This window comes from Cetorhinus maximus, chromosome 24 (genome assembly GCF_964194155.1).
Source record: "Cetorhinus maximus chromosome 24, sCetMax3.hap1.1, whole genome shotgun sequence".
Classification (NCBI taxonomy): domain Eukaryota; kingdom Metazoa; phylum Chordata; class Chondrichthyes; order Lamniformes; family Cetorhinidae; genus Cetorhinus; species Cetorhinus maximus.
Genome location: NC_135902.1, coordinates 46,264,860 through 46,278,812, shown reverse-complemented (window position 1 = coordinate 46,278,812; position 13,953 = coordinate 46,264,860). Strand labels below are relative to the sequence as shown.

General features: G+C 39.1%; 1 protein-coding gene across 2 annotated transcripts in view; it reads right to left on the bottom strand.

The window, feature by feature from the left end:
- LOC144699854 (E3 ubiquitin-protein ligase rnf213-alpha-like) overlaps positions 1-13,953 on the bottom strand; it is a 159,607-nt gene that overhangs the window by 64,912 nt on the left and 80,742 nt on the right. For both annotated transcript variants that reach the window (XM_078571162.1, XM_078571160.1), the window contains 6 exons: positions 12,391-13,576; positions 10,574-10,764; positions 8,076-8,231; positions 2,224-5,805; positions 1,635-1,771; positions 521-616 (listed from right to left, as the gene is read on the bottom strand). In XM_078571162.1, coding sequence (XP_078427288.1) covers positions 521-616; positions 1,635-1,771; positions 2,224-5,805; positions 8,076-8,231; positions 10,574-10,764; positions 12,391-13,576 — 5,348 coding nt within the window. The remainder of the gene's footprint in view (positions 1-520; positions 617-1,634; positions 1,772-2,223; positions 5,806-8,075; positions 8,232-10,573; positions 10,765-12,390; positions 13,577-13,953) is intronic.

The following is a 13,953-nucleotide window of genomic DNA, read 5'->3' as shown; positions in this document are numbered from 1 at the left end:
ATCGCCCTTTTTCCAATAATTTATATATATTTTCTTTTCCCACATATTTCCATTATTTTTAAATGTATTTCCATCCATTGTTTTAGCTCTACCTGTTAGCCTATTTCGATTCCCCCCCACCCCACCCCCACTAGGGCTATCTGTACCTTGTTCGTCCTGCTTTCCACCCTTAATGTCCCCATTAGCACATTTCTTAGCTAATATCACCACCGTCAACACCTCTTTGTCCTTTTGTCTATGACATCTTTTGGCAATCTCCACTGGCCCTCTATCCAGCTCTACCTGTCCCACACCCCCTTAAACCAGCTTATATTTCACCTCTTTTCTATTTTTCCTTAGTTCTGATGAAGAGTCATTCGGACTCGAAACGTTAACTGTATTCCTCTCTGCAGATGCTGTCAGACCTGCTGAGTTTTTCCATGTATTTTTGTTTTTTGACTAAGTCTATGTTCTTTTAATTTTTACCAAAGGAAAAAAAAATAAAATAACAGTGAGGGCAGAGCACAGACATGCTACTCACTTTGCAGAAGCAATCAAATTTGCACTTTGTGAATTGTTTTCAAAGTCTGTTTGTACGAGCAAGATTTTGTTTCCTTGGCTGGAATCAACACAATGCCTAGAGGTAAAGGAAATAATGAAGGGCATTTAACTAGGTCAACATTTTGTTTACATTTGATCAGTGAGGAAGCAAGAATTAAGGGGAAAATACTGACCCATATTATTTTTGTTGTAGGATCTTTATTGTTTACCAGAGAAATAAGGCAGGGAAACTTTGATCACAACTCATCCAAGTAAGAGTCCCCATAGCATGCAGTCATTATGAAGTACATTTATTTATGACCTACTGTTTTTAGGACACATTTTTATTACAATTATATTGCTTGCTTATTCATCGGAAATATGAAACCTCAAGGAAACATGCTTTGCATTTTATTCTGTTCATTACACTAATTCCTCAAACATCAACATAGTTACCATTTCTTTTTAAAAAAGGGATCAATTATAGATTTTAGACAAGTTTTGACTGTAGTAGAGGGATATATGTGTGAATTATTCTCCTGCAGGGGCATAGGTAGATGTTCCAATAACAGTGAAAGGCAATTTATTGTCATGTTTTGATCAAAAGACAGAAAACCATAACATGCATCTTAAAAATTAAACCAAGCCAGTTAAAAGCAACTTCTGAAAGTATGAGAATGTGGAATCTATTCCATTTTAAGGTATAAATACAGTACCAACTGAGGTGCTTAACATGGAAATAATTACTTAAAGGTATTAAAGGGCTTGGGGAAAAGAGGAAGGAGTTTTGATTAAAAATTAGATTTGCTATGACTAAATAGTACAAGAAGTCTGACTGGACAAATGGTCTATTCCTACTTGTCTGCGGGCCATTTTTACATTCTCAAGATCCTATCATAACAAGAGGGGAGCAATTTAAATTAAGCTAATTTCTAAAAAAAATCAATACCTGAACTAAATTTAAAAACTCAAAATTTCTTCATCCACTCTGCAGAATACAACTTGTGCTTTATGACACTGGCAAAAAATGACCCTTTGCTGTTGCCACTCATTGAAGGTAATTGTTAATTAGCAGGTAACTGTTAAACAATTTAATGTGTACCGGTTGAACAAACCTTATTTTCTTCAGAAATGAATGCTCTGTGTCAAACTGCTGCAGTGAGAAACAGAAGACAGTCTGAACACTCTCACTTACTTCCCTTTGCAAAAAATCAATGTCAGAAGCCGTTAGAAGCCGTGAATAAGTTGTAACCTGAAATAAAGAACAGACAGTTTTTTAATTACGGATAAGAATACAGTGAACATCACAATCCTCCTGTTGTGTCCAATAAAACCCACAATTAGGTAGAAGATTTTTCTACTTTTTACCGTGATCTTAACAAGCAAGACCAAAATTGCCAATATAGTACCAAACAGGACTATGGTTAAAGATAGATAAAAGATAAATCTGTGTGAAAACATTATATAATGAAATGTAATTAAAAGATCACGTATAGACAAGGGTCAAATTCCAATACATTAAAAAGGTCCAACTTTTAAACCTGACTTAGGAAGCAACCTACAGTCAATCTCAAGTGATTATAAGGGAAATTCTCTATTGAATCTGTATCATAGCTAAACTAGGAAACTGTAATCCAATATCTCACATATTTCTATCTACTGTCATTATATCAAAAAATATGTTTATCATTACAAGTCGCTTACCTCAGTGAAAATGGCCCAATGTTGAACTTTGGATTTGGTGTGAGAATGGATGAAATCTGCAAGGGAATCGTGATGCTGGTCTGCAAAGTACTTTTTCATCACCGTGTCAGCTTGATATGCAGCAAACTCAGAACTGGTTAAACGAACCACAGAATCTGGGGTGGCACAGTTCAATAACACCCATTGTGCTTCTTTAAGAATTTCCTCCCAAGAACCTTCAGTGTGCTTCAACCTTTGTGTTATTTGTGAAACAACTGATGCACAGGTGTCAGAGTGATAACCAACAAACACATCAGATGGACTGTATTCCTGCTGCCTTCCATGGATTGAAGCATTTCTGGGTCTGACTGCTGTGAAAGTCTGCACCCACTGCTTCAGCTGTTTTACAATATCCCTTTGATTTCTATCAAGAACTGTGTTAATATCAAGATAATGTTTCTCAAGCCTATTGATAAGTGGAATTGGAAACTCTTTGTAGACCACCTCCTTCTCTTCTATAACTATCAGTCTAAATTCTGGATGGACTCTGCATTTGACTCTATGGGTCCCCAAACCCAAATCCACATACTTCTGTCCACCAAGGTACACATAATATTGATTCAAAGCATCATAAAGGCTTTCGTAAAGATTCTGCAGATTTAACAGAACCACTGTTTGTCCAGTTTCCATGCAAATCTTTACACGGTTGATGTTTCTGCAAATCTGAGTATATTCTTGATCTTTGGGGAAACTGGATCCAAAGATTATCTCAGGCTGCTGTTTTCTGGAGAAAAACATCTGCTGAAGTATTTGAAGGGCTGCATAGTTTTTGGTTAGAATGAGCAAGTACCGACATTCGCTGTCATGAGAATCAGCATATATGTTGTGATTGATCAGTTCCAATGTGTCAATGCTATCATGGGAGGCATTCTTGAGCACAGACTTGAAAATGTCCATAACATTAACATCATCGCTTCCACTAAAATTACGCAGCACAACTTGCACTAACTGCTCTGGGGTTGGTTCTGATTTGGTTGTTTTTGAAAGTGAAAAGACCATTTTTATTAAACTATAATAGTCACGTAGCCCAAAAAACTCTTTATTTTGCTTTTTGCAAATAGTTAGATAAGCATCTGCAAGGCTCCCAAATAAACCAAGCACTTTTTTCTGTATCACAGGATCAGAAGAACAGATCCCTTTGGCACTTTCAAACAGTTCTTTTTTGTCTGGATCTCCTCTTGACACAAAAATTCCTCTATTCATTTTAGCAGGATCTAGAGCCCAGTTGGATATTCCAATAAAACCAACTTTTTTGTGTTTAAGGGGGTCATCATCAATGCACCCATCTTCCAGAAGTGGGTGAAGAGTTTTCAGTGGCATTTTTGGAGAATCTTCAGCGAGGCCAATTTCATCCAAGACAACGACTGAAACATACTCGTCAAGGTTCTTTCCTTCTTGGAAGCGTGCACACTGCTTAAATGTATTAATGATCCCCTCAGGGGTGGAATGAGGACTGCACTGAAATGATACTAGATGGATCTGTTTTAGTTCTTTATACAGGTCAGTATGAGCTGCTTGTCCCTGCATGGCATCTGCGACAATCGTTTTTGCAAGGGACTTTGAACTGCCAGGCTTTCCAACCAAGAACAGTGGGATTTTAAGTTCAATGCAAATGACCATCATGAAAACATTTTCCTTCAATGCTGAATTTCTTGCTATCGTTTCTCGCAGTGGTACACCACTTAACAAAAAATCTTGGAGAAGCACGAGTTGCTCCAAAAATTTGGCAGGATTGCTGTATGGTGCGGGGAGATGACGGCAGATGACTTTCCGATAAACATTCTTCTTTTCCAAACATGCATGATAACAAACTCCGAGTGCCAACACTAAGCACCAGGTGACATCATTGCTCAATTGATGATTGGCTTGATCTTGTACGAGTTGGGTCAATTTATTCATCGGCATCTGCCGATGGTTGTAAAACCAAACAAACACTTTCATGCACCTCTCCACATCTCGAAGGCTGACAAAACTGCACTCATCTTGCTGGTGCCTCATGAAATGTTGTGAAGCTGACAAAACATCCACTATGCATTTAATGTTAGTAGAGGGAATGGAAATGGACTGAGCCAGTCTTTGAACAATTTGCTGGATGTACATCTTCTCAGTAACATCATTAAGTTGCCCAAAATCCCACACTAATGGTATCATGCTTGGCGGCAAAGCTTGTACACGATAAACGAGCTGCCTCAAAGGAATAGATCCCAGTTTATCCTCTGTTTCATCTGCTCGAACACGGTAGCCTAGCCCAGCTGACTCTAAACGCTTTATCATTCTATCCGAATGTTTTCTGTAGGGATTGCAGGCTGCTATTACCTGCAAACCTGTACTGGGAGTTAAAGGTTCCCCTTCAATCATCTGATCACAAAGAACTTCCTTAATGCAGCTAACTGCTTCAGTTGTATTGGCTTCATCAAAAAAGAGAATAGTGTCAAAATCAAAATTTGCCTTGTTACACATAGCAAGAGCTTCTGCATCTTTAATTTTTGAATAGATCATGTCTGCAGTTGTTCCACCGTGAACTTTCACTAGTTTCATATTCTCAGTGTTAGCACCAGCTTTTCGCAACTCACTCAAGAACTTGATCAGCCTGGTCTTGCCACAACCAGTCTCCCCCATGATAATCACAGGAATGCCACATCTAAAACGCATGTGAATCGCAAGAATTTTTAAAATGTTATCCATGGTGAGCTCATAGGTTTCATCAGGATCCATTGGCCACTGAATGCCCAATACTGTACAAAGACGCTCAATCTTGTCACTACGTGGAAGTTGGTCAAAATCTGTGTTGAATGGGACTCTTTGTAGGAGTAAACCTTGGTACAGCTCACGAGTCATTATATTTGGTTTAATAATTTTGCCATTTGATGGGTTTATAGCATCAATCCCACCACTGCCATTTTCTCGGAGGTGGAAACCAATGAAAGTCAGCGATGTATGGTCATCATTAAAAAAAATGTATGGATGCGGTTCTGATTCCCACTTTTTTCTTACAAGAAATGGTGCAAGATCTTCTTCTTTAACACCTTCTAAGTTTATGGCTTCCCTTCCTGGGCTCTGGTCTGAGATACTTAGAGAAGGTGTTGCAAAATCTTTTGCCATCAAAATCATGAAATTAACAACAAAACTTTTGAATCCTTGCAGAGTATCTTTGATGAAGTCAAAGTCACAAAACACAGAGGTTTCACAGTCCTTCAACTGCAGATTAAGAAAACAGGCAAAATTCCGCAACTCAGACCAAGAAGGATCCATCACCCCACAATAGATCAGCAACAGCTGCAGGCACTCTACATGGCTGCCTTCAACAGATCCCTCCAGGTAACTAAAGGTATCCAGGTTTTCTTGGTTTTTGAATCTTCTGAGATACTGATATGGCCTTTGAAATGCCTCACTCTGAAATTCTTCATCATCCATAAGAGGATCAATGTTATTCCATGACAGGTTTTCAGATTTCCTTACTTCCTGTTCAAGTACTTCTTTTGGTGGTCTACAATATACTTTGGGGAAAACATCCAGAAAGCTGTGCTTTGGCACTTGGGCCCCCTGAAATTTAAAAACAGATAGTAGAATCAGAAAGTTATTCTGAATTGCTGAGTGTAAATACACTGTTCTTTCCATCAGCTTCTTTAAAAAAAAATTAACACAGATTCCCAATTTTTACACAAACACACCAGGAATTAACATATTATTATATTTAGTCACTTAGTAGTACAGAACTTGAGTATTGCTGAAATATGACACATGCTATTGAAGCTTTTTATCTTGCACTCATCAGAGCAGATACAAAATTTCAAAGGCAGCAACAATTTTTGCTGCATGAAAAAAAGGGTGCTCATTGTTTGGCAGGTTGGCTCAGATTGGTTGAGGTGTTGCCATGGAGAATGCAAGGAACAATTGTCCCCCGTGTTTAATTCAAAAAAGGTGCAATGCATGGACATGTACCTTTTGCCTGCGGAGGACAGGCCCTTGCATATGAATGTATATAGCTTCTAGCAAGGGTAAGTGAGCCACATTGCAAACCCGGCAATCTTAAATAGATTGCCAGAATCATTCTTAGCACACTCAGGATTATTCAGCAAGTGCCGTCCAATCGCGGAATCACATGTAACGTTAGATATTATGTTCTGAGTTTTGGGTTGATTGATTGTCTCAGTATTGTGCCTATTGCAAGCAGCTGAAGGGACGTGCTGTTTGATCTGACCCGCCAGCCATTGGGCCATATGGCCCACGTACCTGGCATCACCCCTGCACTGAAATTCATATACAACATGACTTCTTCTGCTTTAGCTGTGTCGGCATCACAGGCTAATATCCATATCATACCAAAATTTATATGGTTAGTGCTAGCTAAGCCAAGCATGACCAGCTGAAATATTAGCTCTGGTAATGAAAACTTATAAATGGAAATAACCTAAGTATGAGTCTTGAAGATTTCAAGTGATGGGGTTGTGACTATTTCCTTTGGCAGCTTGTTCCATTGTGGGATTGTCCTTGGGAATAAAGTTGCTGGTACACTGTCTTGGAAACAAATAGTCTTTGTATTTTGTGTGGATGTGTACCTTGTGTTTTGCCATTGCTAGAGGGCACCCGGTACTTGCTTCTGTCAAGTCCCACCATTCCATTCCATATTTTATAGAACATGATCACTCTAATTTTCTCCCTCCTAGTGATTCCCATTCCAAATCTTTGATTCAAGAATGTGATACTGGTGTATTTCCCATATTGATTCATGCAGAATTGTGCAGCATGTCTTTGGATCACTTCAATCTTATTTATATCTCTCGCCATACAAGGGATTCCACACACAACTGGCATTCTTCAGGATTGGACGAATAAATGTTTGGTAAGCTATAACTCTGATATTTTGTTGCAATACCAAAGATTCACTCATTACTTAATTGTGTGTTAGGCAGAACGTCTTCTTAGCTTCACAGCAGTATCCTGTTAGTGGAAAGTACCACTTATGCAGCAGCACAAAGCGGCTAGCTTCACCTGTTGCTCAAATTTTTGAGATATCCTTCCAGGGTAATATGTGGCAGACTTGGCACTTCCAGGTCCAAAAATGGTGGCTTAACCCCACTTGTGAACATGCACAATGCACAGCGAGCATGGTCTGATCCAGATAGCCATTATCCCACAGGATAGCTCTGGTGCGTTTTACTTTGGCGTCAAGTTTCCACGGCGACCAAATGGCTTGGGTCCTATTTACGAGATTGCTGATAAGACCAATCTTATAGCGTGTGAAGCTGTAGGAATCCCAAAGGCCAGTGAAGGTAGGCTTGCATTGGCAGAAGTAGAGAGCCCAATGATAGTGTTTTCCACTAACAGGATGCTGTTGTTAAGCCAAAAAGACGTTCTGCCTAACACACAAATGAGTAGTATGGTATATGAATTTCAATGCCGTAATATACTGTATGCTCCAATGACTGGCAGTTTGCAAACAGCACAGCCCTTCGGCTGTTCGCAACAGGCAGAGTACTGACCGTACTCAACCAGCCCATGCTTGCAAAACTCAGTACATAATGTCTAATGTGGAGGTGAATTGGCCAACACTACTGAGCTGGAAGTAGACAATTTTGTTGGTGGACCGGATGCGCGGTCAAAACCTCATCTTGGAGTCGAGAGCGAGACCAAAAATCCAAACTGTTTGGTTCAGCCATGGACCTTGGCCTGAGTGATGGATAAAGTCAGTGGCTAGGAACAGAGTTTGTAGCAGAGTGGCTAGGAACAGAGTTTGTAGCAGAGTGGCTAGGAACAGGGTTTGTAGCAAGGACCATCCAACCGGGACTCCCTAATATGTCTCCGAAGCTTACTTGTCTTGCGTGTTTCCTAGAAAGGAATCCCGATCCCTCCAACATTTCTACAATGTACATATGACATGGCTTGCACTTCCACATTTTTCCATCGGTGCCCATCAAGTACCGCAAGATGAGTAGTTTGAAAAGAAACTCGCATAATCCTTTCTGTACCTGTAAGTGAAATACTTTGGTTACAAGCTAAGCGTTTAGTGCAAAACAAAGTACTAATATTTAGGATATACAAAGTATTTTTAATGTAAAACAAGGATATTTACGTAACTTTTAACTTATTAATACTTTAATTAAAACAAATTCAAAAACGTGGTTGGCTGTGGAACAAGGATCAGCTACAAAAAGCAATTAGCTCTTCAATATTCTTAACTGATCTAACTTAATAATGTGGAATGCTAAAACTGGTAAAGCAAATTTAATATGCCCCCTATAAACACAGAAGATTAAAAGCATACCATAAAAGCATACCATTGAAGCTTTTCTGCAATAGTTAACTTGTACAGTGGTTAATTAACAGGATATTGAACTGAGAAAATATTACATTTTTTCAATACAATAGCCCTAGTCCTGCAGCATTCATTTTCAGTTAATGGAAGTGGTCAACATCAATTATTTAAAGCAGTATGTACAGAATAATAGCGGGAACGTTACTAGAAAAAATAATTGAGGACAGCATGACAAGAGAAATTTGGACTGATTAGAGAGCCGACACAGATTGGGAAAGGGTAGGGCATATTTAACAAACCTAACGTTTTTTTTTAAGGAAGCGACTAAAGGAATATATTTGTGAATATTTATGGATGTAGTTTATATGGACTTCCAGAAGGCTAGAATATAGAGCAGAGGAAGTATCGTTACTGCTGTACAGAGCCCTGGTTAGATCACATCTGGAGTACTGTGTACAATTCTGGGCACCACACCTTAGAAAGCATATATCAGCCTTGGAAGGAGTGCAGCACACATTCACCAGAAATTATGCAATCCAGGCTTGTATTTTCTGGAATAGAGAAGGCTTTGGAATGAGTTGATTCAGGTTTTAGGATTCTGAACAGAATTGATAAAGTAGACAGAAACTATTTCTACAGGAGGGGTAGTCTAGGACAGGGGACAAAACATTAAAATCAGATCCGGGCCATTCAGGTGAGAAATTAGGAAACACTTCTTCACTAAAAGGGTGGTAGAAGTGTGGAACACTCTCCCACAAAAAGATGTAGCTGCTTAATTAATAATTTTAAATCAGACTGATATTTTTTGCTAGAAAAAATTATTAAGGGATATGGAACTTAAGGTGAGTGGATAGTTAGGGTACAAATCAGTCACGATCTCCACTGAATAGTGGAACAGATTTAAGGTTCTGAATGGCCCACTGCTGTTCCTAAAGTAATGAAGTGGAATTGCAACATTTCCATTTATGACTGAAACATGCATCAAGTTTGTCAATTTACAGTTTATGCACTGAATGAACCTGCAACAATTGCATGATGTACATGAGATTTATGAGTATTGGTTTCAGTAAGACATGTTCTTCCAGACTCATTAATGTTAAAAAATGCTGAGAAAACAATGCACAAGGACAACCAAGTTCATGACCTTTTGATTTATGCCAACTATTTCCCTGATCTGAAATATGATTATTGCAAGATTGCAGAAATAGTGCAATGTTCAGACAGCTTTAAGCAATGGACTGAATTTAATGCTCCCCCCCAGAGGTAGGCTGGGAGGTGGGGGGTGCTTTATATTGGGGCAGGGTGGAAATTCTGTCACTTCCTGACTGGCGTTGATTAAGTCCAGGATGGTTTTCCTGCCTGGAATCCAACTGAGGCCCTCAAGCAGCCACTGAATGCTGGAGAAGAAGGATCCTCTCCCACCATCTCCCCCTCCCGGAACCCAAAGGAGGCACTAGCAGAATCCACCCCCCTGCCCTCGACAATGATCACCCCCTGCAACATACTTGCCGGGCCACCACTCGTGGTACTGGAGAGCTGCCAGTCTTTAAATGGTCGGAAGCTCTCAGGAATGGATATTCACCCCACATCAGCAAGTCCAGCAGGAAATTGCCCCTGTTAGAGCCAGGAACCCTCAATGGCAGCCAGCGGGCTGCCTGAGTGGGACTTAATTCCCAATGGGGCTCCCAAAAATGGCCATGACAGGGCTGCCATGGCTCTCAAGAGGGTGGGCAGGCTCACTGCGATCATTAAATTCCGCCCTATGGATTTATGTCTACTACCTATCCGAATTACAAAACTCAATTTACATGGGGCATGTCAAAACTTTTTGTCAACTAAATTCAGGATCAAGAAAGAAAAATAATTCTACTTTTTTCTTAAAATGAGAACATTCACAAACCATTCAGGTATTACCAATTTTTAAAAAAGCCTTAAAAGGGAAAAAATCTACTGTTGTAAATCTGAATTTTCCAATTAGGCGTACATCATAGGTAGAAACAAAAAGCCACACCAGGCGTGGATTGTGATCAGTTCATTCTTTGAAACCAAACTTACAGAAGAAGTAATGTCAAAGTGAAATATCATGGGCTCCTTCTCATTTGATGATTTCATAAATGACAAAACGGTTTTGAGAACTTTATTTTCATCTATCCGTGGCTCTATTAGGCGGATGGTTTTCAATACGTTAACCTTCCTGGTTTGCTTCTTCAGTGTTTCATGTAGTCTCTTCACATAAAGTGATTTCCCTTTTGAAACAAAGTTTTTTTTAATAAGCCTCTATTTAAATAAACATTTATCCAACTTTTCTTACAACCTAATCTAGAAACTATTCAGGGACAGTTCAAAACCAGGTCTTTCAGAATAGCATACCCATCTCGGTTTAGGAGTAGAGACTGCAATTTTTTTCTATGACTAATCCTGTGTATAAATCAATTATCCAAAATTATTAAAACTTACATTAAAAAAGTAGGCAACATACCACCTCATCTTTACTTCATATGAATTCTGCATAACTTCAAAAGAATTGTTCCTTTTATCAATTGAAAACATTGTTCTGAGCTTTGACTCTTAATAAATCTTACTTCAGGTACTCTTGTCAGTAGTCCAAACATCACTTCCAAAATAAATCTGATTCAATGATAAGCAGGTTATAACTATAAATGCAGCAATTTAATTTATGTTTCACACATTTATGAGTTAGTGTTTGTACACACCTATACTCAAACCAATAAGCATCTCCATAAAAAATCGTTCCTTCCTTGCTCATTATTTTGCATATTTGCACAAATTCCTTGTTTTTGTTCTTTAACATGTGCGGCAGGTTATGTAGCTTTAAAATGGGGTCTAAATTTCACCAGCTTTCCCTGGCCCAACTAGCTGCTGCCTCTAATCCCATTTCACTTCAAGACTATTTGTGCACCATTTTTTTTGATTAATCAGTTAGACATACTTTTGTTACATACTACAAATTGTATGAATATCGATATACAGTGACTAAGGTAAAAACAAAAAGCTAAAAGCTACTGCGGATGCTGGAAATCCAAAACAAAAACAGAATTACCTGGAAAAACTCAGCAGGTCTGGCAGCATCGGCGGAGAAGAAATCAGTTAACGTTTCGAGCCTTCATGGCCCTTCGGCAGAACTGAAGCATAGTTAGAAGAAGGGAGAAATATAAATTGGTTTAAGGTGGGTGGTGGTGGTGGTTGTGGTGGGGGGGGGGGGGAGAGGAGAGAGAGAGAGAGAGAGAGACATTGAGGGTGTGGTGATCACCACACCCTCAATGTCTCTCTCTCCTCCCCCCCCACCCACCTTAAACCAATTTATATTTCTCCCTTCTTCTAACTATGCTTCAGTTCTGCCGAAGGGCCATGAAGGCTCGAAACGTTAACTGATTTCTTCTCCGCCGATGCTGCCAGACCTGCTGAGTTTTTCCAGGTAATTCTGTTTTTGTTACAGTGACTAAGGAATGCATGAAAATAAAAGTTTGTATAGTATATAACTCCTCATATGCAAAATGAAGTATTGTAGACTTCCAATTGAATATTTGTAATTATTTGAGGTGAGGGATATCAGTGCTCAGATCAAATATTTTTTACATAGTATCACAGTAAAAATACCCCCACTCTACCTTCATAACAGCCTCAGAAAGAGACCTATTCAGTTAGTATGAATTTGTCCCTTTCTCACCATTACTGCCTCTCAGTGAGAGGATCAACACAGACCTTATGGTTAAATTACAAATATTGTTGTGCAATAGACAAACACAAACCAGCAATTTATTTCATACTTCACTTCACTTAAAACTTCATAGCCAGCAAAATAAGGAAAACTTCAGCATTTTTAATCATAAATCTATGATATAGGAACTTACCAACTCCAGCTCTCTCTGAAGATATGATCCTTACAAACATCCTATCTTCAAACACAGAAGCTGCCGATGAAATGGCTGGTGCAATTCTGTAGTGCTCCTTCAGATAACTCTGGATTTTGTCTAAAGGTTCTTGCGGAATTACATGCACCTTATATCGACTAAATGCAGATGGAATGTAGCAGTGCTCCCTCTCGCAATTGCATAATATGACCATCTTATAATCCGGTGAACTCTCCAACTCCAGACTTTTGAACAGTTCTTCGCACTTCACACTGACGTCATAAGTCAGTTCATCTGCATATAGTAGCGCATATATCTTGGAACCTTCGTATCCATTCAGGCACCGGCGCAGGAACAGCTCCACCTGCTCGCATGTTGTTTCAGTTGTGCAAAGCAGTACTTCGTCGTAGGCAGGCAGCGGCTGATCACTGGAGTACATATAAATGCACAAAGCAGAAGTGAGCAGATCAGAGCGTGGGCAAACAACAAGGTTAGGATGACCTTTCTGAAAGCCAGGTGGAAGAGCTCTTGCAACAGTTTGCTTTGCGCCAGCAACGATATCAAGAAGTTCACCAAGGGTGCTGACATCAAGACAGTTGGACAGAAAATAACTCATATTCTTCATATAGTGCTCCCACAGCAAGTCCATCTTTTTATCCATGTCTCCTTCCTTGGCTATATCTTGGATACCTGCTTTTGTCTTCACTGAAGTTTCACTATCATTCTTGTCACCAGCTAACGGCTGGATTCTTGTGCTCCTACTTCCTCCTAAAAGTTTCTCCAGAGCTATTCTTACATCTTTAGCAGTACAGTCAGGCTTAATGAAGGACATCATCATCAGGACATGTAGACTAGTGCAATTCTGGCCAAATATCTTGGTGCAGAGGTAAACAATCTGCTCAGCTGTGTAGAAGTTTAAATAATAATACTGGGACCTTTGCTGATCCATATATTTTTTCCACTTTTCAAGATAGATTTCCATCTTTTTACAGAGAATCGGAAGCTGTTCAGTGACATTTCCAATAGCCTTAATCTCACTGACTTCATATAAATTAAAATCAATTATCATGCAAGCCTCATTCTTACTCGAACAATACACTTCTGCTTTCCAATTTCTGAATAACATGTTGCCAGCCGAAGACAGACTGATGAAAGATGTTGCAAGCCTTTGGACATTGGCAAATACCTGCGTACAAAAGAGTGTATTTATGGCCTGCAACTGAAGCAATGGTGAGAAAGATTACAGTGTATATGCAAATTAAAATAACTAATTGTATCTTTTTCTTTGTATATAATTGACAAGTTGGTGTAAATAATGCCACCACATCAGCAATGATTCTCAGCTAAGACAAAAGTAACTGCGCAACTTTAATGTTTGGTTCCACTAGCCATTGGGATATCAGTCTTATCAGTCTTAGTACTTTAAATCTTATGATTTCTCATCTATCTAGTAATTGTTTAGAAAGTTATCACAATATATTTTTAAAAATTCACTAATAGAAAAAGGCATCGTTTATCATGAACCTCCATGATTGTCTTAAGGATAGACAAATAGCTTTATAT